Source organism: Cetorhinus maximus, chromosome 17, assembly GCF_964194155.1.
Source record: "Cetorhinus maximus chromosome 17, sCetMax3.hap1.1, whole genome shotgun sequence".
NCBI lineage: Eukaryota > Metazoa > Chordata > Chondrichthyes > Lamniformes > Cetorhinidae > Cetorhinus > Cetorhinus maximus.
The window spans coordinates 6,479,122-6,503,196 of NC_135895.1; the positions used below are offsets into that span (position 1 = coordinate 6,479,122).

A 24,075-nucleotide genomic window follows, 5' to 3' on the forward strand; every position below is an offset into this window, starting at 1 on the left:
CTTTGCAAAAAATAAACACATTCCTTAACCTTGCTTATATGGCTATTTGTAAACAGACTGAGATCCCTTTGAAATCCAAATCTCTCTTCACCTATCTAAAAATGGAAATTCCCTTCACGCTTTACATGCTAAGACAACATCCAACATTAGCATATCAAGCACCTAGCTTATTTTGATGAGTCAATGCCTGCAGTCTACTTGACTCCAAATGTAATTACATCACACACAGATAGGCACAACTATACTTACCCCCATAAACCTACTTTACAATAAACCAGAACAATAATATGAAAAGTATTATACCTTCATGACATGAGGCAAAGGTGGTTGTAGAATTGCAGTTGTCTATTTTTATATATCAACTAATGTAAGAACAATAGGAATAGGCCATTCAGCCCCTCGAACCTGCTGCAACACTCTCAGATCACGGCTGATCTGGATTTCTACTCTAATTGTGTCAGCATCACCAACTAATATCCGTATTCCGCTAACGTTTATATGGGTATCACTAGCTAAACTAGGCATGAGCTGCTGAAATGGTAGTCCTGATAATGAAAACTTTTAAAGATGGGTCTTGAAGGTTTCACGTGATGGGGGCTGTGACTATTTCCTGTGGCATCTTGTTCCATTGTGGGTGTCCTTGGGAAGAAAGATTGTTGATACACTGTCTTAGAAACGAATGTCCTTTGCAGTTTGTATGGATGGGCTACCTCGTGTTTCGTCATTGCCGGAGGGCAGCAGGTACTTGTTTCTGTCAATTCCCACCAGCCCATTCCATATTTTATAGAACACGGTCAGTCTATTTTTCTCCCTCCTTTGCTGTAGTGATTCCCATTCCAAATCTTTAAACCAGGAAGTGACACTGGTGTATTTCCCATACGGATTCGTGCAGAATAGTGTCTTGGGATCACTTCAATCTTATTTATATCACTCTCCATATAAGGATCTCACACACGTACTTACATTCTCCAGGATTGGACAGACAAGTGTTTGGGAAGCTATAGCTCTGATATTTTTGTTGTAATACCAAAGATTCCTGCTCAGAAATCCAAGGACCCTGTTTGATTTGGATGTTACCTGCTGAAAGTGGAATCTTCGTTGAATATTATTTTTAAAATGGAGGCCCAGATATGGTTGTGTATCTACCTGTTGGAGAATTTGATTACAGAACTTAAAGCTGCTATCCGTTAGTGGGTCCTTTTTGTTGGTGATACACATGATACAGCATTTTTTGGCATTGAATGCCATCTCCCCTTGGTCCTGCCATTTTTGCAATTCCAGAAGATCATCTTACAGTTAATTGATATGATCTTGAGTTTTCCCTAATGTGTAAACTACGCAGTCATCTGCAAATATCTGCAGCTTGTTTTGTAACTCCATATCCCTCAGTGATGAAGAGATACTCTAGTCATGTGCATATGGATGTAGGATTAGGATTTGGTTTAATCTCACAGTTATACATGGCATCTGGAATTGTACTGGAGGTAAAAATAATGAAAATGTTTGAAGTTGTTCATGCTCTGGTTGCTTTAAAGTTTAATATGTCAGGATACAATCCAGCTGGCAGTTTAGTGTTTAGCTTCGGCTGAGTTTCGGGATGTTTGATTCACGCCTGTTCACTTATTTTTGTTGCCACATTGTGAAACAAAGGGCTGGATTTTATGGTCCCCCCACCAGCACGTTTGGAGGGGGGTGAGGGGGGGTTTGTAAAGTGCAGTGTGTGGCCTTCCTGCCGATTCCTGCCCACATTTTATGGGGCGGGGAAGGAGCCGGGCAATCTGCCTGCCCTGGACCCTATGGAACCCTGTAGTGGCCATTTAATGGCCATTTAAGTGCCTCATTCTGACCCCTGCTGCTATTTTAGCCATGGCAGGGGAGGCCCACACCAGGTAGGTGACCTGGTAGCTTTTACTGTGTGGGATGGTGTCGGGGGGTGAGCTCCTTTGGGGGTCACCTGCGCCCATTGGAGGCAGCCCCCACCTCATTCCTCCCTTAACCTTTTTCCCTTGGAACTCAAACCTGGCCCCCCCCACCCCCTCACTCCCCTTACTGGAGTCTGCCAGCCAGATCCTGCCAATACCCCGGACTTACTTTGACATCCAGCTCCATTGCCTCCTATTCTTTGGGGACTGCCTGTAGTCCCACCAGTGACCACCGCCCGAATCTGGTGTTGCTGGGACTGCAGAGCCAATCGGATTGGCTGACAGCTCTCGAAGGCAGGACTTCCTCCCCAGATGGGGGCAGAAACCTTGACCTGGGGCAGTTAACGCTGCTTCTGGTATCAAATGGCTGCGGGGAGTTTTTGGTGGGTCAGTCCCCTCTCGACCTTTTAGTCAGGAGGAGTAGGGAATATAGTGTCCTGTAAAATCCAGCCCAGGTTAACAAGGTAGTCTCAAGGCAGAAACTGGGACAACAGGCCACAACAATAAACATTAGAACATAAGAACTAGGCCATTCGGCCCCTCAAGCCTGCTCTACCATTCAATAAGATCATGGCTGATCTGCCCCAGGCCTCAATTCCTCTTTCGTGCCATCTCCTCACAGCCCTCAACTCCCTGATATTTCAGAAATCTATCTACCTCCTCTTTAAATACTTTCAGTGATCTAGCCTCCACATCTCTCTGGGGTAGAGAATTCCAGACATTCATTACCCTCTGAGAGAAGAAATTCCTTCGCATCTCAGTTTTAAATGAATGTCCCCTTACTCTGTAACTATGTCCCCTAGTTCGAGATTCCCCCACTAGTGGAAACATCTTCTCAACATCTATCCTGTCAACATTCCTCAGAATCTTGTACATTTCAATAAGATCACCCCTCATTCTTCCAAACTCTAATGAATAAAGGCCTAACCTGTTTAGCTGTTCTTGATAAGTCAACCCCTTCATCCCAAGAATCAGCCTAGTTAATCTCTTTTGAACTGCCTCCAATGCCAATACATTCTTTCTTAAATACGGGGACCAAAACTGTACATAGTACTCCAGGTGCAGCCTCACCAACACCCTGTACAGTTGTGACAAGACTTCCCTATTTTTAAACTCCAACCCCCTAGCAATACAGGCCAAAATTCCATTTACTTTCTTAATTACTTGCTGCACCTGCATGCTAACTTTTTGTGTTTCATGCACAAGGACATCCAGATCCCTCTGTGCTGCACTTTTTTGGAGTCCCTCTCCATTTAAATAATAGTCTGCCTTTTGACTCTTCCTACCAAATTGCATGACCTCACATTAAATTCCATCTGCCAGGTTTTTGCCCACTCAATCAACCTGTCTATATCCCCTTGCAGATTCCCTGTGTCCTCATCACAACATGCCCTTCCACCTATTTTTGTATCATCAGCAAATTTGGACACAATAAACTCTGCCCCCTCCTCCAAGTCATTAATATAGATAGTAAATAATTGAGGCCCTAAGATTGATCCTTGTGGCACTCCACTAGTTACGTCTTTCCAACCTGAAAAAAGACCCATTAATCCTGACTCTCTGTCTTCTGTGTGTTAACCAATCCTCAACCCAAGCTAATACATTACCCCCAGTACCCTGAGCTCCTATCTTGTGCAATAACCTTTTATGAGGCACCTTATTGTATGCCTTCTGGAAATCCAAATACACTACATCTACCGGTTCCCCTTTATCAACTCTGCTTGTTATTTTCTCAAAAAACTCTAGCAAATTTGTCAAACATGATTTCCCTTTCACAAAACCATGGTGACTCTGTTTGACTGCGTTAAGCTTTTCTAAATGTCCTGCTATTTCATCCTTAATAATGGACCCTAGAATTTTCCCAACAACAGATGTTAGGCTGACTGGCCTATAGTTTCCTGCTTTTTGTCTCCCTCCCTTATTGAACAGGGGTGTAAAATTAATGGTTTTCCAATCAGCTGGGACCCTCCCGGAATACAATGAATTCTGGAATATTTTGACCAATGCCTCCACTATCTCTGTAGCCACTTCCTTTAAAACCCTTGGATGCAGGCCATCAGGTCCTGGTGACTTCTCTGCCTTTAGTCCCATTAGTTTGTCAAATACTTTGTCCCTCATGATAGAGACTGTTACAAGATCTTTCCTCCCATTAGTTCCTTGCTTATCTGATATCTTTGGGATATTTATAATGTCCTCCACCGTGAAGACCGATGCAATATATTAGTTTAAATTATCTGTCATTTCCCTGTTCCTAATTATCAATTCTCCAGTCGCAACCTCCAAGGGTCCCACGCTCACTTTAGCTACTCTCTTTTTATACACTCGTAGAAGCTCTTGCTGTTTGTTTTTATATTTCTTGCCAATTTCGTAATCAATTTTCTCCCTCTTTATTAGCTTTTTAGTAATTCGCTGCTGGTTCCTAAAAAATTCCCAATCCTCTGGCCTACCACTCGTTTTCGCTGCTTTGTATGCCTTTGTTTTTGATTGGATACTCTCCTTGACCACCTTTGTTAACCACGGGTGGTTCATCCTTCTCATTGAGTCCTTCTTTTTGACCAGGAGAAATTTTTGCTGAGCGTTATGAAATATCTGCTTAAATGTCTGCCACAGCTCATCCACTGACTTTCTACTTAGTCTATTTTCCCAGCCCACTTTAGACAACTCTTTCTTCATACCTCTGTAATTGCTCTTATTTAGGTTGAGGACACTGGTTTGAGACCCGAGTTGCTCACCCTCAAATTGAATTTGGAATTCTACCATGTTATGATCGCAACCTCCTAGAGGATCCTTAACTACGATATCTCTTATTAATCCCACCCCATTGCAAATTACTAGATCTAAAATATACTGTTCCCGGGTAGGTTCTGCAATGTATTGCTCTTGGAAACAATCCCTGATGCACTCTACAAATTTGTCTTCCATGTTGCCCCAGCCAATCTGATCTGTCCAGTCAATATGTAGATTAAAATCACCCATGACAATTGTAACACCCTTCTTACACGCCTCCATTATTTCCTGATTTATACTTTGTCCTACAGTGAGGCAACTCTTTGGGGGCCTAAAGACGACTCCCACCTGTGACTTCTTCCCCTTGCTATTCTTTATTTCCAAACTAATTCCACACCACAATCTATTGCACCTATATCGCTACTCACCACTGCACTGATACCTCACTTTGTTAACAAAGCTACCCCACCTCCTTTTCCTTTTTGCCTATTTTTACGGAACGTCAAATACCCTTGAATATTGAGTTCCCAGTCTTGGTCACCCTGCAACCATATCTCTGTAATAGCTATCAAGTCATATTCATTTATTTCTACTTGTGCCGTCAACTCATCTATCTTGTTACAAATGTTGTGAGCATTCAGATAAAAAGCCTTAAGCTTTGAATTTTTATCATTATTGCTCATTCTGGTTCTGATTTCTGCTGCACACTACTGATTATATCCACTGCCCCATCCTGTCACGCTTTGATTATTGTTCACCTCTTCACTACCCTGCATCTCTGCTCTCTCATTTCTTTTTGATTTATTTAAACTTCTCCTCAATTGAACCCTCCCCTCCACTAATTAGTTTAAAGTCCTATCTACAACCCTAGTTATACAATTTTCCAGGACACTGGTCCCAGCATGGTTCAAATGAAGCTCATCCCATCCGAACAGCTCTCTCCTTCCCCAGTACTGGTGCTAGTGTCCCATGAATCAGAACCCATTTCTCCCACACCAATCTTTGAGCCACATACTTAACCTCTAATTTTATTTACCCAACACCAATCCGGAGATTATTACCTTTGTGGTTCTTTTTTTTAATTTGGCCCCGAGCTGTTTGTAATTCCTCGGCAGAACCTCTTTCCTAGTCCTACGTATGTCATTGGCACCTACGTGGACCACGACAACTGGATTCTTCCCCTCCCACTCCAAGTTCCTTTCCAGCCCAGAAGAGATGCCCTTAACCTTGGCACCAGGTGTGCAACACAACTCCATTCCCCTAACTATGCTATCCCCTATTACTACTACTTGAATGATGCTCTGTACCACGGTGCTGTGGTCAGTTTGCTCATCCTCCCTGCAGTCTGTGCCCTCGTCCACACTGGGAGCAAGAACCTCATACCTATTGGCAGGGACACTGGCTGAGGCTCCTCCAAAGCTAAATTTTGGATCCCCCGTACCTGCCTCACTAACGGTCACACTCTCCTGTCCCTGACCATGGTCCAAATTTGATGTAATTAATCTAAGGGGTGTGACTGTCTCCTGAAACACAGTGTCCAGATAACTCTCCCCCTCCCTGATGTGCTGCAGTGTCTGCAGCTCGGACTCCAGCTCATCAACTCTGAGCCGAAGTTCCTCGAGCAGCCAACACTAACTACAGATGTGGTCACCGTGGATCACACCGGCATTCAGCAGTACCCACATACCGCAGCTGCAACACATCACCTGACCAGCCATCTCTACTCTATTTAATTAATAATTTGGATGTTAAATATTTTAGAAGTGAATTTCTTAACTGTACTCTTTCGATGTAATAACGCCTTCTGATTTAAACCACTTGGCCAATCAAAAGAGACACAGAAGAGATACCCACCAATCACCTACCTGTTTCCCTTTGACATCACAGTTCAGCTCTGACAGGTAGAAACAGGTCCTCCTCTCACACTCTCCTCTAGGTGCTGCTGACTGCCTGTCCCAGGGTCCTCCTCTCTCACTCTCCTCTAGGCGCTGCTGACTGTCTGTCCCAGGGTCCTCCTCTCGTACTCTCCTCTAGGCGCTGCTGACTGTCTGTCCCAGGGTCCTCCTCTTGCACTCTCCTCTGGCGTTTACATCTGGTGTTGGGGACTTTCATTTTGGGGGAGTGTGGTTCACAATAACATTTGTCATGCCATAAGGAATCAGCCACGGCAACATGCATGACTAGGAATTATAGAACTTGAGCTTTTCTTAACAATTTGTTGAGTTGGGGTTGAATTGAAAGGATCAAATAAATTTATCTGTCTAACCCAGGGAAAATAGGATAATTGTGTTTATATCTCTGTGTCTACTGCTGGAAGACATTGCACGTGTCTGAGCCTGGCCAAACATAAATAATCGATTATGTTGCAACCATATTTATTTTGTCAGATTCAAATTGTCTTCTTACCTAATGGAAATTTAATGTTCTCAGGCTAGAAAGCTCCAATGTCCTTCAGCATCCATAGCCTTTTGGCAGGAAATGGTTCCAGATATCTACTAACCTTCATGTGACAATGCAGAGCAGAAGCTGACAGCAATAGACTCTACTGTTAAGGTTTAGTTCATGTTATTTAATATAAAACAAGCTTACGTATCTCCCAGCTGACTTGAATTTTTGATTTGTAATGCTTGGCTCTTTTGCTTCAGGTACAATCGGCGTCAATCTTGCTGCAGACAGGTTCTCAATATTTCTTGAAATAGCGAATACCTCTGATCTGTAGGTCAAACATTGCATTCGTCATCAACAACAGAATCATAAGGTGATCAGGAACAGAAGGGGGTCTTTCGGCCCATTGTGCCTCTGCTACCTCTTTGAAAGAGTTATTCAATTAGCTCCAATCCCCTCCTCTTTCCTCAGGATCCTGCAACTTCTACACTTCTAGTATTTATTCAATTCTCTTTTGAAAGTTATGATTGAATCTACTTCCAATACCTTTACACATGATGCATCCCAGATCACAAAGACTAGCTTTGTTAAAAAACAGTTTCCTCATGTTGTGTATGGGTCTTTTACCAATTAATTTGCCAATCTGTGTCCTCTGGAGACCCCCTGCCACTGGAAACAGTTTCTCCTTATTTACTCGATTAAACCTTTCAAGATTTTTTTTTCTTTATTCTTTCATAGAGGGTGGGTGTTACTGGCCAGGCCAGCATTTGTTGCTCATCCCTACTTCCCCTTGCACTGAGTGTCTTGCTAGGCCATTGCTGCGGGCAGTTAAGAGTCAACCGCATTGCTGTGGGTCTGGAGTCATGTGTAGGCCAGACCAGGGAAGGATAACAGATTCTGAACCGGATGGGTTTTTACAACAATCGATTATAGTTGTCATGGTCACCATTACTGAGACCAGGTTTCAATTCCAGATTTATTGATTGAATTCAAATTCGACCAGCTGCCTTGGTGGGATTTGAACCCATGTCCCCCAGAGCATTACCTTGGGCCTCTAGGTTGTTAGTCCAGTGATATTAACACCATCTCCCCACGCCACCCCTGTCAAATTGTCTCTTAATCTTTTCTGTTCCAAGAACAATCACAATTTCTCTAGTATCTCCACATAACTGAAGTCTTTCATCCTTGGTACCATCCCAGTAACTTTCCTCTGTACCCTCTCTAAGCCATTGGCACTCTTCCCAAAGTGTGGTGCCCAAAACTGGCCACAATACTTCAGCTGGGTCCTAATCAGAGATTTAGAAAGGTTTAACATAGCTTCCCTACTTTTGTACTCTACGCTCCTGTTTTTAAATCCAAGGAACCTGTATGACTTCTTATCAGCCTTCTCAACTTTTCCTTTAAAGATTTATATACCTTTTATCAGTGGAAACTGTTTTTCCTTATTTACTCTCTCAAACCACCTCTCAGTTTTGAACACTTCTGTTAAATTACTCTGCTCTAAGGAGAACTATCACAATTTCTTCATGTTATGGCTGATGCAGTTGGTAAAGTGGACTTGTTTAAAATTCCTAGAGGGAAACTTTAAACAACTTTCATAACCTATAATTTTAAGTGTTATGTTTGAGATGTGACTCTAAATTCAGGAATCAGACCATCAGTTATTGACGTTATACATTAAACTAATTGAAACATTTTATTAATTTACACAAGTTAAAAATATATACACATGGCTACAAATTACTACTACCATAACTTTTAGCAATTTCCCAATCTAATCTCCATTAAGGCAACAGCAACCCATAGACTTAACCAAACACTAGGCAAAGCATTCTCACCTTACACATTCAAAATGAGGCTCTTTTCACTATGGAGCCAATTGGAGGCTTGCAGCTGCCTTTTGATCTTATACTGCCTCTGCCCTGCACACCCGAAAACTACTGAAGTTATACCGACCACCACTGATTGAATTCAAATTCTCATTGTCTCACCAGTCTCTTTGAACTTTACATTTTAACAATGAAACCCCATTCATTGTAGCAATTTTATTAGTAATATAAACATATGGCTTGGTAGCTGCTAGAAAGGCATCAAGTTTTCACCCCACTCCTTGAATGCGCTATTCAAAAAATGCAAGCGCCGCTATCTCTCTTACATATCAAAACTAGTACATATCAAAGCACCCAGACTAGCTGTCTTTAATCCAGTTAAGACACACCTGCAGATTAAACCTCTATTTTAAACAAAAATATTTTCCAAAGTATTATATACATTAATAGCTTCATGACATTCCAGTAAATGCTATGTTTGGTTTCTTATCGCGTAAATAAAAAGCTTCCCTGAAAATTTGGAGGTTAAATTTGGTTGGCAATGTTGGTACTTTGTCTTCTACTTCTTCTTAGGCAGTCCCTCGGGATTGAGAATGACTCGCTTCCACTCTGGTTCGATGGGCTCTGAGATGGATGATATATCCAATGTGTGACCTTCAGCCTCTGCTACATGTGGGTGTCATGAAGCTATTAATGTAAATAATGTTGGAAATTATTTTTAATACTAGTTTTGAGATGTAGAGAGGCAGAGGTACATTTTCATTTTGTTGAACAGAGTGTTCAAGAAGGGGAGTGAAATCTGACACCTAGCTAGCGGAGACCAAGCAACGTTTATATTACTAATAAAACTGGTACTATGAAAGGGGTTTTATTGTTAGAAGAGGTGGAGTTCAAAGGGGCTGGCGATACAATGAGAATTTACATTTAATGAGATGTGCTGGGTACAACCAATAGCAGTTTTGTTTGTGCAGTGCAGAGGCAGAGGTAATGTAACAGCAAAGCCTGTAAGCCTACCACTGTGTCTGCAAAGGAACCAACATGAAAAGAATCTAATTTTGAATTTGTAAGGTGAAAATGCTTTGCTGGGCATCTGCTTAAAGTCTATGGGTTGCTGTTGCCTTAATGGAGATTAGTTTGGGAATTTGTTAAAGTTATGATAGTAGTAAGTTGTAGCCATGTGTATATATTTAACTTGTGTAAATTAATAAATGTCTCATGTAGTTTGATTTAAAAACCCCTCAAAAACTGGTGGTCTTATTCCTGAATTTAGAGCTGCATCTCGAGCATACCAAATGAAAATATAGGTTATGATAGTTGTTTAAAGTTTCCCTCTGGGATTTTAAATAACTCAGCTTTTACCAACTGCTGTGTCATAACATGGGACAGGTGGCGCTCGAAGGGTTGGGTAGATGGATTGTTTGGAGGTTTGTGCGCTCCCTCTGACACCTCGACTTCACTTCTGCCCATTCCCGATGAAGCCTCTCGATGTGTTCGGAGCCTTGAACCTTCTCCATTTTGGTTGGTCACAAGCCAGGGTCTCCCATGAGTTGGCGGGGATGTTTGATCTCTTCGGGGATGCTTTGAGGACATCCTTAATGCAATTCCACTGTCCTCCTGCTGCAACTGAGTTCTGAGTAGAGCAGTTGCTTCAGGAGTCTGGTGTCAGGCATACGAACGACATGTCCCACCCAGTGGGACTGGTTTTGAGTGATTAGTGCCTCGATACTGGGCAAGTTGGCTTGGGAGAGGACACTGCTGTTGGACTATCCTTGCCACTGAATTTGGGGGATCTGGCGAAAGCTCCACTGGTGGTACTTCCCCAGTGCTTTCAGGTGTCTGCTGTAGGTTTCTTAGCCCTCTGAAGCATTTAGGAGGAGCGGGGATCACTGTTGCCCTTCTAAACCACGACCTTCATCTCAGGCTTGAGACCCTGGTCCTCAAATACTCTATTTCTCAGATGGCCGAAGGCTGAGCTGGCACATGGGAGGCGATGATGAATTTTGTCGTCTTTGCCTTCAAGGAAAAGAGGCTCCCAAGATACGGAAAATGGTCCATATTTTCCACGATCTCACTGGCCAATCCAAAATGAAAGGAACAGCATCAACCACTGTATATGGCCTTTTTTGACTTCACAAAAGCCTTTGGCTCCTTCAAACATGCGAAGGCATATGGAGTCTCCTCCTCAAACTTGGCTGCCCTCAGAAATTTGTTACCATCTTTCGCCTACACCACAATGTCATGCAAGCCATAATCCTCGCCAATGGAACCACTACAAACCCTGGGATCAAACAATGCTGTGTCAGAGCACTAACCCTCTCCTCCATCTTCCTCACTGCAATACTGCACCTCATTTCTAGCAAGCTACCCACAGATAATCAACACGCAGACAGGATACTGTTCAATCTACAGCACCTCCAATACAAAACCAGAGCCACTCTAACTTCAGTCATAGAGCTTCAGTATACAGATGACACTTGTGTATGCGTTCACGCAGAAACTGAGTTCCAGGTTATTGTCAACTCCTTCTGTGAACCACATGAGAAAATGGGCCTTACGCTTAACAACCAGAACACTAAGGTTCTCTTCCAACCAGCTCCCACAGCCAAACACCTCCCCCCTATCAATTGAGATCAACTGTGCTGTACTGAGCAAGCAAGTTGCAGGTTTAATCCCAGGCCATTGATGAGCAAGGAAAGTGCCATTAGCTTTGACCACTCATGATTACCAACCTCTGCGCCCCACTGAACTGGGCAAAAGTGTGAAGAAATCCATTAGCAATTTCCTCATTGTGAGACGATAGGACTGAGCCTGGGTTTGTCAAACTCTATCGACAAATATTCAGTGTCCACACTTACATAGGGAGAGCCAGCAGCGCAATGATGTGTATTTATATAATGCTTTCACATAACGAGCATTATAAAGCAAAATAGAGCCACCTAAGGAGCAGAATTTAATGGAGGTGATGAGTGATCTTGCTTGCTGGCTGGAGAGCCATTGAGTGCCCCACATCACCACTTTTCAGGAACGCACACTAGATTAAGAGCCAAGATCCCTTTGAGGGGGGAAGAAGTCCCACCCAATGAGAGCCGCAGGCCAATCAGAGGCTGGTAGCTCTCCATTGCTCGGCAGCGCCACCCAAGGAGGCAATGGCTGCTAATGGTAATGCACCCACCCAGGGCCCAGAATCACTAAGGGACCCAGGCTACAGATGGGTGATGACAGGAGGCAGTTTGTGGGGTGGACTTGCAGAGGGGTAGGAGGTCAGCAGCACGGGCGGGGGTTGGGTCTCAGCAGGTCCCATTACCGATGTTGGGTCACTTGTTCAGGCACTGTGCCTTTGAACGAGGGTACGAATGAGGTGTTGCTTGACTGGGAGCCAATGTAGTTCAGCGAGCACAGGACTAGGCTATAGCAAAGCCAAACTTCTTCTAGGATGAGTTACTGCTTTTTGTACAAGAAGGGTAAAGAAAGGTCATGAGAGAAAAATAAATGCAGTATTCGTTACTTGAAAGATATTATCTGATTTTCCTCCTGAGCTGTTGCACTGTCAATCTTCAAATTCCTCTCTTTAACATTTATCTTTGCAGATACGTCCACAGGGAAAGCAGAATGGATTTTTGCCTCGAATTCCAAACCAGACTGGATGAAGGGTGTATTTATTTCCATGATGGCTTTGCTATATATAGCCACACTGGGGGAAAAAAAAACAGAGGAACATTAAACCGGACCGGACACTGGAAACTTGGGGAGATTGCTGAAACTTTGAGATCACTTTGGTGAACAATAATTCTTAAGGTAATTTGGATTATATTATATCCAGTTTTAAAACCTAAGATACCTTTAAATAAAAGCTTTGAAGTGCATACCTTGGGTTTAGCTGAGCCTTCAACTGAATGTCAGCATTGAGCAATTGAGAAAAGGAAGAGATGGAGGAAGGGACTTTTGCATCAACTATTTGAGAAAGAGGAGTGAGAAATGTCAATCAGAATTCCATTATTTATTTCCTGATATATAAACACATGCTTCTAGAAAAACAACTGCATTTATATAGCACCTTTAAGAACATCAGGATAGAAGGAATGTCCTGAAAAGCTGATTACCGCCTTGAGTTATGTACAGGCATATTGAACTTCTTAAGGAAGGCTTGTGTGTCTTTAAAGAAATACAAGCAAGGATGCTGAGCAAAAGATGGCTGATAATGTAAAGTGACCACTTTCAGGAAAATTCCTACGTGGGTTATACTGACAAATCTTCTCCGAGAGAACATGGAATGTCGCACCTGGAAAGGTGTCAGGACCCTCTTCAAGCAGAGATACTTGAAAGGGAGACAGAAAAGATGCAAAAGACTGAACTTTAATCTCCTGTGGTTGCGGAGACAAAAGACAGATTTACACATCTCAACAATCACCACAAAATCCATCTCATGTTGACTTATATTTCAGAATGTGCAAATAGTACCGAGATGGATGCAAGATGACTATTTCCCCTCTTGGAATACACAGGGAAAATGGGTTAAAAAGCCATCTGCAGAGCTGCTGTGAAAGTGACCAACTAGTCCCCCCTACAGTTACAGGTGAAGTCTTTCTGTCTGTTGTTGGAGGCAATGCTCAGCAAAAGCCACAATGGAAAAGGAAATAGGACAGCCTTTTCAGCTACCCTGCAGATCCAAGTGTCTCCAAGCCAATTTCTAAACTGCCTGTGGAAGAATAAAATACATCTACAGGTCAACTAAGGGTTAAACAGTTAGCACCATAGTGGAATACTACAGCACAGTTCCCTCTCTCGTTAGCACCATAGTGGAATACTACAGCACAGTTCCCTCTCTCGTTAGCACCATAGTGGAATACTACAGCACAGTTCCCTCTTTTGTTCTAGCAGGCACACCTGCAGCTGCCAGCTAATTGAGCAGGAGGGGAGAAAGGGGAGTGTCATGGGCAGGCTTCCTGGAGTCCTTGAGACGGGGCTGGGATGTCTGCCCCCAACACAAGGAGACAGGATCAAGCAATGGTCATCTGTTCTCTAGAGTGTACACCCCCTAGCACTAAAGATAAGGTCAAGCATGGTTATCTATTCTCTGTCTCACTTTTTATTACTACGTGAGCTTCCCCCAATATCCTGTATAGTCATAAACTTAGAACAGACTAATTGTGTGACAATGATTCTCAATGTAATTGATCATTGAAAGTTAGACAGTCTTATCACCTTCAAGCTCTTTGATATGTACAACTTCTACTATAACTATGTGTGTAGTCTGATGCTTCCTCAGAGTGTCAGCTAGCTCCATTGCATGCTGCTGGGCTCTCCGTGATATCACGATTTAATAAAGGCTTCCGAGACAAACCTCCTGGGTCTGAGTGTTCACTCCGATTTCCGCGACACTGCCAAAGTCAGCTCTACCGGAATCACCCAACTTAACGGCCACAACATATCAACATCTACCCTCACAGATAAGCTGAAGACTGAATCTTATATTCTTTAAAATTTTTTTGGACTCTCAACTTCTCATTTCTGATCTGTGTGTGTATGTGTTGCATTTTTATTATTTTTCTTGGGTTTTAGTAATTAATAAACTTAGTCTTTTTATGACTCAAGAAAGCCCAGTTAAATTGGCTCCCTCTACAAAAGAAATAAATTTGGACTGGGAAACGGAATCCACAGCCAGGGGGTGGGGGGGATCCTTTTCAAATTAACCTGGTTGTGACCAACTGAGGGGGTTGAATAAAAAAGGGGAACCAGCTCAGCCCTCACCCGGTAGCGTAGCAAAATTGTGGCCCCATTCGGGTAGTTAACAAATTGGAGGTCCTTGCCCAGGAACTGGTCGACACAGAAACAGGAGCCGCAGGGGGTCATTTGACCCTTCAAGCTTGATCTGCCATTCAACAAGACCATGAAGTGGAGAGCATTCCCACACTCCTGACCTATGCCTTGTAGATGGTGGACAGCATTTGGGGAGTCAGCCGATGAGTTATTTGCCACAGGATTCCCAGCCTCTGACCTGGTCTTGTAGCCACAGTATTTATATGGCTAGTCCAGCTTAGTTTCTGGTCAATGGTAACCCCCAGGATGTTGATAGTGGGTGATTCAGTGATGGTAATGTCATTGAATGTCAAGGGGTGATGGTTAGATTCTCTCTTGTTGGCAATGGTCATTACCTGGCACTTGTGTGGTGCGGATGTTACTTGCCATTTGTCAGCCCAAACCTGGATATTCCCCAGGTCTTGCTGCATTTGGACATAGATTTCAGTATCTGAGGAGTCGCGAATGATGCTGATCATTGTGCAATCATCAGCAAACATCCCTACTTCTGACCTTATGATGGAAGGAAGGTCATTGATGAAGCAGCTGAAGATGGTTGGGTCTAGGACACTACCCTGAGGAACTACTGCCATGATACCCTGCAACTGAGATGATTGACCTCCAGCAACTACAACCATTTTCTTTTCTGCTAGGTATGACTCCAACCAATGAAGAGCTTGTCCCTGATTCCCATTGACTCCAGTTTTGCTAGGGCTCCATGATGCCACACTCGATCAAATGCAGCCCTAATGTCACTCTCGCCTCACCTCGGGCGTTCAGCTCTTTTGACCATGTTTGAACCATGGCTGTAATGGGGTCAGGAGCTGAGTGGCCTTGCGGAACCCAAACTGAGTATCAGCGAGCAGGTTAATGATGAGTAAATGCACTGTCAACAACACCTTCCATCACTTTGCTGATAGTCGAGGGTAGGCTGATGGAGTGGTAATTTGTCAGATTGAATTTGTCCTGCTTTCCGTGGTCAGAACATATCTGGCAATTTTCCACATTGTCAGGTAGATGCCACCATTGTAGCCATTCTAGAGCCACATGGCTACAGGCTTGGTTACAAGGTGCCAGTACTAGTGCTGGAATGTTGTCAGGATCAGGATCCATGGCCTTTGCAGTATCCAGTGTCTTCAGCCATTTCTTGATATCATGTTGAGGGATTTGAATTGGCTGAAGACTGGCATCTGTGATGCTGGGGACCTCTGGGGTCCTGGAACTCCCTTCCTATCAGTACTGTGTACCCACAGCACATGGACTGCAGTGGTTCAAGATGGCAGCTCACCATCACCTTCTCAAGGGCAACCAGGGATGGGCAATAAGTGCTGGCCCAGCCAGCGATGCCCACATCCCCTGAATGAATTAAAAAAAAGCTGAGATGGATCATCCACTCGGCACTTAGGGCTGAAGATTGCTGCAAAACTTCAGCCTTATCTTTTCCAGTGATGTGCTGGCCTCCCCAATCATTCAGGATGATGATATTTGTGAAGCCTCCTCATCCAATGAGTTGTTTAATTGCCCACTGCCATTCATGACTGGATTTGACAGGACTGCAGAGGTTAGATCTGATCCATTGGTTGGGATCACTTAGCTCGGTTGATCACTTGCTGCTTTTGCTGTTTGCCATGCAAGTCGCTTCACCAGGTTGACACCTCATTTTTAGGTATGCCTGGTGCTGCTCCTGGCATGCCCTCCTGCACTCTTCATTGAACCAGGGTTGATTCCCTGGCTTGATGGTAATGGTAGAATGGGGGATTTGCCAGGCCATGAAGTTACATATTTTGGTTGAATTTAGCTGCTGCTGTTGGCCCACAGCATCTCATGGATGCCCAGTTTTGAGCTGCTAGATCTGTTCTAACTCTATCCCATTTAGCACAATTGCAGGGCCACACAACATGATGGAAGATAGCCGCAATGTGAAGATGGGACATCGTCTCCACAATGACTGTACGGTGGTCACTCCTACCAATGCTGCCAAGGACCGATTCATCTGCAGCAGGTAGATTGGTGAGGATGAGGTCAAGTAGATTTTTCCATTTTGTTGGTTCTCTCACAACCTGCCGCTGGCCCAGTCTGGCTCTTGTGTTCTTCAGGATTTGGCCAGCTTGGTCCGCAGTGGTGTTACCGAGCCACTCTTCATGATGGACATTGATGTCCCCCACCCAGAGTACATTCTGCACCCTTGCCACCCTCAGTGCTTCTTCCAAGTGGTGTTCAACATGGAGGAGCATTGATTCATCAAATGAGGGCGGATGGTACATGGTAATCGGCAGGAGATTTCCTTGCCCGTGTTTGGTCTGATACCGTATGAAACTTCCTCAGCTCCGGATTCAATGTTGAGGACTCTAAAGGCCTCTCCCTCTGACTGAATACCACTCTGCTTCCACCTCTGCTGGGTCTATCCTGCCAGTGGGTATGTCAGGGTGGTGTTTGCTCGTCTGTGGGACAGCTCTCCCAATTTTGGCACGCACTCCCACACGTTAATAAGGAATTGCACAATGTGAAAGCCAATTCAATCAATCTGCCAATTTATGGCCTGGCATCAGAAAGAAAGACCATTGAAGCTAATGGATTGTGGCGAGAAGCCAGCTGGTTCACCAGAGAAGGCAGCTTTGCAGTGCTGTCTAGACAGGACCAGACAAAACTCTAATCCATAGCACATAGCAGGTTGTTAACCTGATTCTGAAATGGTCTAGCAAGCCTTTTAGAAATCAGGGCGCAGTGAGGAATGGTAAACATGCCTAATATCCCAAGAATAGCACTGCGATCAGAACTTGCCTGGCATTCAACTCAAAGCATGAACTCCAGCCTAATGGCGGAGTGCAGAGGGATGACGGCAATAAGTGGACTTTATTGAGAGGTTGGTGACGTGTCCACATGCCCTGCGAGCTGACGGAGGATTTACATGGTTAAAAAGCTTTTTCTAATAAAGAAAAATGTATCAAAAACCCTTACCACTGAGATTGGCTTTTGCCACAGCAGCAGAAAGGAAGGACAGCTCCATGGGCAGACCCATACACGTGGGCACAAGACGCCGTAGCTCTGTTGTCAGTAAAGCCGCTGCAGGCTGCAGTTCAATCGGCTTCTGGAGCCAGTTTATAAGTTTCCTCAGGGTGCTTTGTTTTCCATCTTCATCTGTGACTGACTAAGAAGAAAAAATTACAGCATTTCGCATGGACTTATACCCGTCAGGCAAAATTACCCTCAGACCAGCTCAGTCAAATGCACTTTCTTAACAAGTCATGTATTTGCCACAGTTTAGTCTTACTTGAATGGCTTTGTGAATATCATCCTTTCTGAACTCCACAAAAGCTATCTCTTGATCAAATAGTTTCATGTATGCTGAAGCTAGAGGTACTTTTTCTGGCAAGGATTTCCAATCTGGAAACTGAAGAAGAAAACACAAGACATGAGGATACTGTGGCACAGCAGCTCACCACCACCTTCTCAAAGGCAATTAGGGTCGGGCAATAAATGCCAGCCTAACAACGACATCCACGTCCCGTGAAAAGAATAAAAAATATTATTACATCTCTCACAAATTATTAAATCTTCCTCTGTATTTGGGGAAAGTTCCATTAGATTGAAACATGGCAAATGTAACTTCTTTATTCAAACACGGAGGGAAACAGAAAGCAGGAAATTACAGGCCAGCTAGCTTAACATCTGTCATAGGGAAAATGTTAGAAGCTATCATTAAAGATGTTATAACGGGGCACCTAGAAAAATTCAAGGCCATCAGGCAGAGTCAACATGGTTTTGTGAAAGGGGGATCATGTTTAACCAATTTATTGGAGTTCTTTGAAGAAGTCACATGTGCTGTGGATAAAGGGGAACTGGGGGGTGGATGTACTTAGATTTCCAGAAGGCATTTGACAAAGTGCCACATCAAAGGTTATTGCGGAAAATAAAAGCCCATGGTGTAGGGGGTAACATTGGTATGGATAGAATATTGGCTAGCTAACAGGAAGCAGAGAATTGGCATAAATGGGTCTTTTTCTGGTTGGCAGGAGGTGACTACAGGGATCAGTGCTGGGGCCTCAACTTTTTTCAGTTTATATAAATGACTTGGATGAAGAGACAATGGAAATGTTGCTAAATTTTCTGACGACACAAAGATAGGTAAGAAAATAAATTGCGAAGAGGACATATAGAGGCTACAAAGGACCCATAGATAAGTTAAGTGAGTGGGCAAAGATCCGGCAAATGGAGTATAATGTGGGGGAATGTGAAATTGTCCATCTTGGCAGGAAGAATAAAAATGAAACTTATTATCCAAATGGTGAGAGATTGCAGAGCTCTGAGATTCAGAGGGATCTGGGTGTCCTAGTGCATGAATCACAAAAGGCTAGTATGCAGGTACAGCAAGTAATTAGGAAAGCTAATAGAATGTTATCATTTATTGTGAGGGGAGTTGATTACAAAAGTAGGGAGGTTATGCTTCAGTTGTACAGGGAACTGGTGAGACCACATCTGGAATATTATGTACAGTACTGGTCTCCTTATTTAAGGAAAGATGTAAATGCTTTAGAAGCAGTTCAGAGAAGGTTTACTAGACTAATACCAGGAATACGCGGATTGTTTTATGAGGAAAAGTTGGACAGGTTAGTCTTGTATCCACTGGAGTTTAGAAGAGTAAGAGGTGACTTGATTGAAACCTTTAAGATCCTGAGAGATCTTGACAGGGTGGATGTGGAGAGGATGTTTCCTCTTGTGGGAGAATCTAGAACTAGGGGTCACTGTTTAAAATAAGGGGTCATTCATTTAAGACAGAGATGAGGAGGATTTTTTCTCTGAGGATATTGAGTGTTTTGAACTCTCTTCCTCAAAGGGCGGTGGAAGCTGAAACTGAATATTTTTAAGGCAGACCTAGATAGGTTCTTGATTAACAAGGGGGTGAAAGGTTATCGGGGGTAGGCAGGAATGTGGAGTTGAGTTTACAATCAGATCAGCCATGATCTTATTGAGTGGTGGAGCAGGCTCGAGGGGCCGAGTGGCCTACTCCTGCTCCGAATTCAAATGTACATATGTACATCTTGCAGCCTTGACAAAAGGTCACCAATCTGAAACGTTAGCCCTGTTTCTCTTTTGTTACGTGCTGTTTGACCTGCTGAGCATTTGCAGCGTTTTATTTTTGCTTTAATATTACTGCCAGTGCTGACTTGGTCTTACCCCATTCAAAATATGTCGAATTTGTTTCACATCAGGAACTGCTCTGAATGATGCGCGACCTTTCATCACGACCTCCTGGAGACCTTCCACTCGCAATCCAACCTTTGTGGATTAAAACGAAAACGTACTTAAGAAAAAATTTGGACAGGCGAGATGAATCCTTGAAAAAGATAAAGATTCACATCAGCTGGGGTTGCTCCAGTTGAGTGTCGCATTTACCTCTGCAAGATTGGCGGAAAATCCCAGAGTATGACCTGTGACTTTGGCTGCTGCTAATGTAGGGATGAGGCCACCGACATTGTTAATTAGAATGGCTTTAGCAGATAATCCTGACATCAGCTTATCTACAGCATGAAAATAAACAGAAAATCAACCAGTTGCTCAAATGTATTATCAAGAAAAAAAAAGACGATGGTTACAGCAATCTGCATTGATCCAGAGCCTTTAATGGAGTATTGTTCCCTTTAAGCGTGACTGTGCCACAACCTAACCTTTGCAGGCATGTCAGTCCCTTTGATTACCATGCATGTATGGTCATGCCAAACAATTTCAAAGGGCCTGTGCACTTAAGCAAATTGCCTGCAAGTTCCACATAAAAATTAGAGCAAATATTGTTCCCATGCACTTCACAGGAGCATAATCAGGCAATATTTGGCACCAAGCCACAGTGGTAGGTTTTAAGCATTGAGTTAAAGGAGGAGAGAGAGGTTCAGTGAGGGAATTCTAGAGTTTAGCGCCTCACAGCTGACAGCATGGCTGCCGGAATTGCAGGGCAGCAGCTACCCAGAGGGTGTGGGGCTAGAGAAGAGAAATAGGGAGGGATGAGACTATAGAGGGATTTTAAAACAAGGGTGACAATTTTAAAATTTGTGACATTGTAATGTTTTGAGCAGAGAAAGGCCATTGATCCATCTATCCTACCATTCCAAAACATCAACGTCCTTACCATATCTCTGGAACTACTAACGCTGCATCCTCTATCCCAGCTGGAATTCAACCAATTTCTTTATCAATACCTGTCATGGTTTTCTATTCCAGGACCTCTACTGGTAATCTATTTCATAGCTCTGTTAACCCCATACTAAAAAACAAAATGAGCCAAGTTCCCTTTTTACTTTCGACACCCTTAATTTGAGAATGTGTCGATTAATCCTGCAAATGGTACAAGAATTTTCCTGGATCCCACTTGTCCACATGAAAATCTTGGAGACCTCTACTTTGTCCCTACTTATTCTCTCGAGAAAGATATATGTCTGAAGGTGGACAATCCTTTCCAATAACTCATCATTCCAAGGTCAACATTCAGCATCTGCCCTCTGGTGCCCCCTACAAATTCTGCATCTTCCACAATATGGAAACATAAGACAACTCATTATCTCCTCACTGAGACCAGATACACCTTCAACCATTATCTCCTTAAACTTCTAACTCACATCCCCAGTTATATAATCCCAACAGTTCATTTTAATTCTTCACTGCAAGTGCCTCTGGGGGAGTTGGTAGTGGTGTGGTGATATTGTCACTGGGCTAGTAATCCAGAGAACCAGGGTAGTGCTCTGGGGACCCGGGTGCAAATCCCATTACGGCAGATGGTGAAATTTGAATTCAATAAAAACCATTGTCAATTGTCATAAAAACCCATCTGATTCACTAATGCTGTCCTTACCTGGTCTGGCCTACATGTAACCCCAGAGCCACAGCAATGTGGTTGACTCTTAAATGCCCTCTGAAATGGCCCAGTAAGTCACTCAGTTCTCAAGGGCAATTAAGGATGGGCAGTAAATGCTGGCCTAGCCAGTGATGTCCCCACCCCATGAGCAAATAAAAAAAAAACAGAATCAATAGTTGCAATGATCTATCCACCAAAGCCAGGGTCTCTGTTACCTCGACCTTTAGAATTTAGATCAACTTTCTGTGTCAAGCATTGATAGACTTTTATACTCAGGGTGGCTGAAGATTGATGATGTGGTTTAAACTGCAGTTAGAATGATGAAAATGTGCAGCAAGTCAGACAGTGCCGAAAAGAGACAGATGGATGCACAGCTCAGATCCAACTTGCAGTTAAAATGACGCTTTTTGTCCATTTTCACCATGACATTGATTCAGTCACGATATTTATGGAATTTAAAGAAGATTGCCTGAGTGATACTGTGACGAGATTGCCAACTGGCTATGACTAAAATTGCTTGATGGAAGAGCTTAGCTATGCCATTCAGGCACTAAACATGTATGATTGATGGGGATATTGGACTCACTCCACAGCTCCTTTTGAATCTGGGAGTCAGTTCTTCAATATCCAGTGAACGGCAAAAGTGCATTTATTAGCTCTGTGTGACTCAGAAATCTTTGAGTTTTATCTGGAAACTACAAAGTAGAATTTTTCATACAGAATCACTGACGGGAAAAGTTAACCAAATTCTTCCAGAAAAGTAGAAAGACATTTGATCATCTATCCTAGTAAAGATGTTGGAAATGATTTCATGTAGAAGGAGTTGGGCTATTATTCCTTCTCTGTTTATATAAGATTGTTGCTATTAGTCACTTGTTGATTTAATGCATTAATACATTTGTCTCAGCGTTTAAAACATTCTTTTTGAATGTCAAACCGTCAGTGTTAAAGAAGAATCACATAGATTTGTGGGATAAATCTAAAGTAAAGGATTCTCTGTTCATTTTCTAGGTCATGCTCTTAAAACCTCTGAACATAAGGTACTATTGAGATAATAGTTCAATCTTACCTATGGAAGTAAGTAAGACTCATCTATGATAGCAATATGAGTATAAATCATAAAATGATACAGCAAAGAAAGAGGACACTTGGCCCATCGTATCTGTGCTAGCACTTTGAAAGAGCTATTCAAATGGTTTCATTGTCCTGCAGACTTTTCCCCTTCAAGTATTTATCCAATTCCCTTTTGAGTTATTGTTGAATCTGCTTCCACCGCCATTTCAGACCCCCCCAATAGGACAAAACAGTTCAGACCAGTATTCATATTTCCCAGTTTTTACTGCTTTTTTGTTCAGCTCATTCCAGATCACAACAACCCCCTGCATAAAGAAAGAAGTCTTATTGGTAATGAAAGGATGGGCCAGGGTAGGTCGTGGCAGACTGTATCCATTAGTCAAAGGGTCAAGAGTGATGGTGAGAGATTTAATGGAAGAGATTTAGAACACCAGGCAGATGAAGCAACTTTACACAAGTGAGAGGGATGACGTGGGTATGGAAATCAGGCAGAAGGACTAAGATATAATTAAAGAAATTAGCATAGAAAGGGAGGAGGTTCTAAGTGGTCTGGCAGGCTTAAAAGTAGATAAATCTCCAGGCCCGGATGAAATGTATCCCAGGCTGATGAGTGAGGCAAAGGAGGAGATAGCAGGGGCGCTAGCAATAATTTTCAATACCTCTCTGGCCACAGGAGAGGTGCCAGAGGACTGGAGGACAGCCAATGTGGTACTGTTATTCAAGAAGGGAGGAAGGGATGAACCAGGGAACTACAGGCCAGTCAGTCTAACCTCAGTGGTGGGGAAACTATTGGAAGCTATTCTGAGGGACAAAGTTAATCTACTCTTGGATAGGCAGGGATTAATCAAGGACAGTCAGCATGGTTTTGTTAAGAGGAGGTCATGTCTGGCCAATTTGATTGAATTTTTTGAAGAGGTGACCAGGTGTGTAGATGAGGGCAATGCATTTGACGTTGTATACTTGGACTTCAGCAAGGCTTTCGATAAAGTCCCTCGTGGGAGATTGATAACGAAGGTAAGAGCCCATGGGATCCAAGGCAATTTGGCAAATTGGATCCAGAATTGGCTGAGAGGCAGGAAGCAGAGGGTGTTGGTCGAGGGGTGTTTTGTGACTGGATGCCTGTGTCCACTGGGGTTCCACAGGGATCGGTGTTGGGTCCCTTGCTATTTATGATATATATAAATGATTTAGACTTGAATGTAGGAGGGTTCATCAGTATGTTCGCGGATGACTCAAAAACTGGTGGGGTGGTAAATAGTGAGAAGGATAGCCGTAGATTACAGGAGGATATAGATGGGCTGGTTAGATGGGCTGATCAGTGGCAAATGGAATTTAATCCAGATAAGTGTGAGGTGATGCACTTGGGCAGGACAAACAAGGCACGGGAATACACGATGAATGGTAGGACCCTGGGAAGTACTGAGGATCAGAGGGACCTTGGTGTACATGTCCACCAGTCCCTTAAGGTAGCGGGACAGGTGGATAAGGTGGTTAAGAA

The 24,075-nt window shown here is 43.3% G+C and overlaps 1 protein-coding gene across 1 annotated transcript in view; it reads right to left on the reverse strand.

The window, feature by feature from the left end:
• LOC144692815 (vitellogenin-like) overlaps positions 1-24,075 on the reverse strand; it is a 126,429-nt gene that overhangs the window by 37,437 nt on the left and 64,917 nt on the right. The window contains exons 14-22 of the mRNA XM_078561891.1: positions 20,054-20,178; positions 19,835-19,936; positions 17,931-18,050; positions 17,618-17,807; positions 17,036-17,132; positions 13,429-13,559; positions 12,730-12,814; positions 12,369-12,554; positions 7,239-7,362 (exon numbers count right to left, since the gene is read on the reverse strand). Of these exons, the coding sequence (XP_078418017.1) occupies positions 7,239-7,362; positions 12,369-12,554; positions 12,730-12,814; positions 13,429-13,559; positions 17,036-17,132; positions 17,618-17,807; positions 17,931-18,050; positions 19,835-19,936; positions 20,054-20,178 (1,160 nt within the window). The remainder of the gene's footprint in view (positions 1-7,238; positions 7,363-12,368; positions 12,555-12,729; positions 12,815-13,428; positions 13,560-17,035; positions 17,133-17,617; positions 17,808-17,930; positions 18,051-19,834; positions 19,937-20,053; positions 20,179-24,075) is intronic.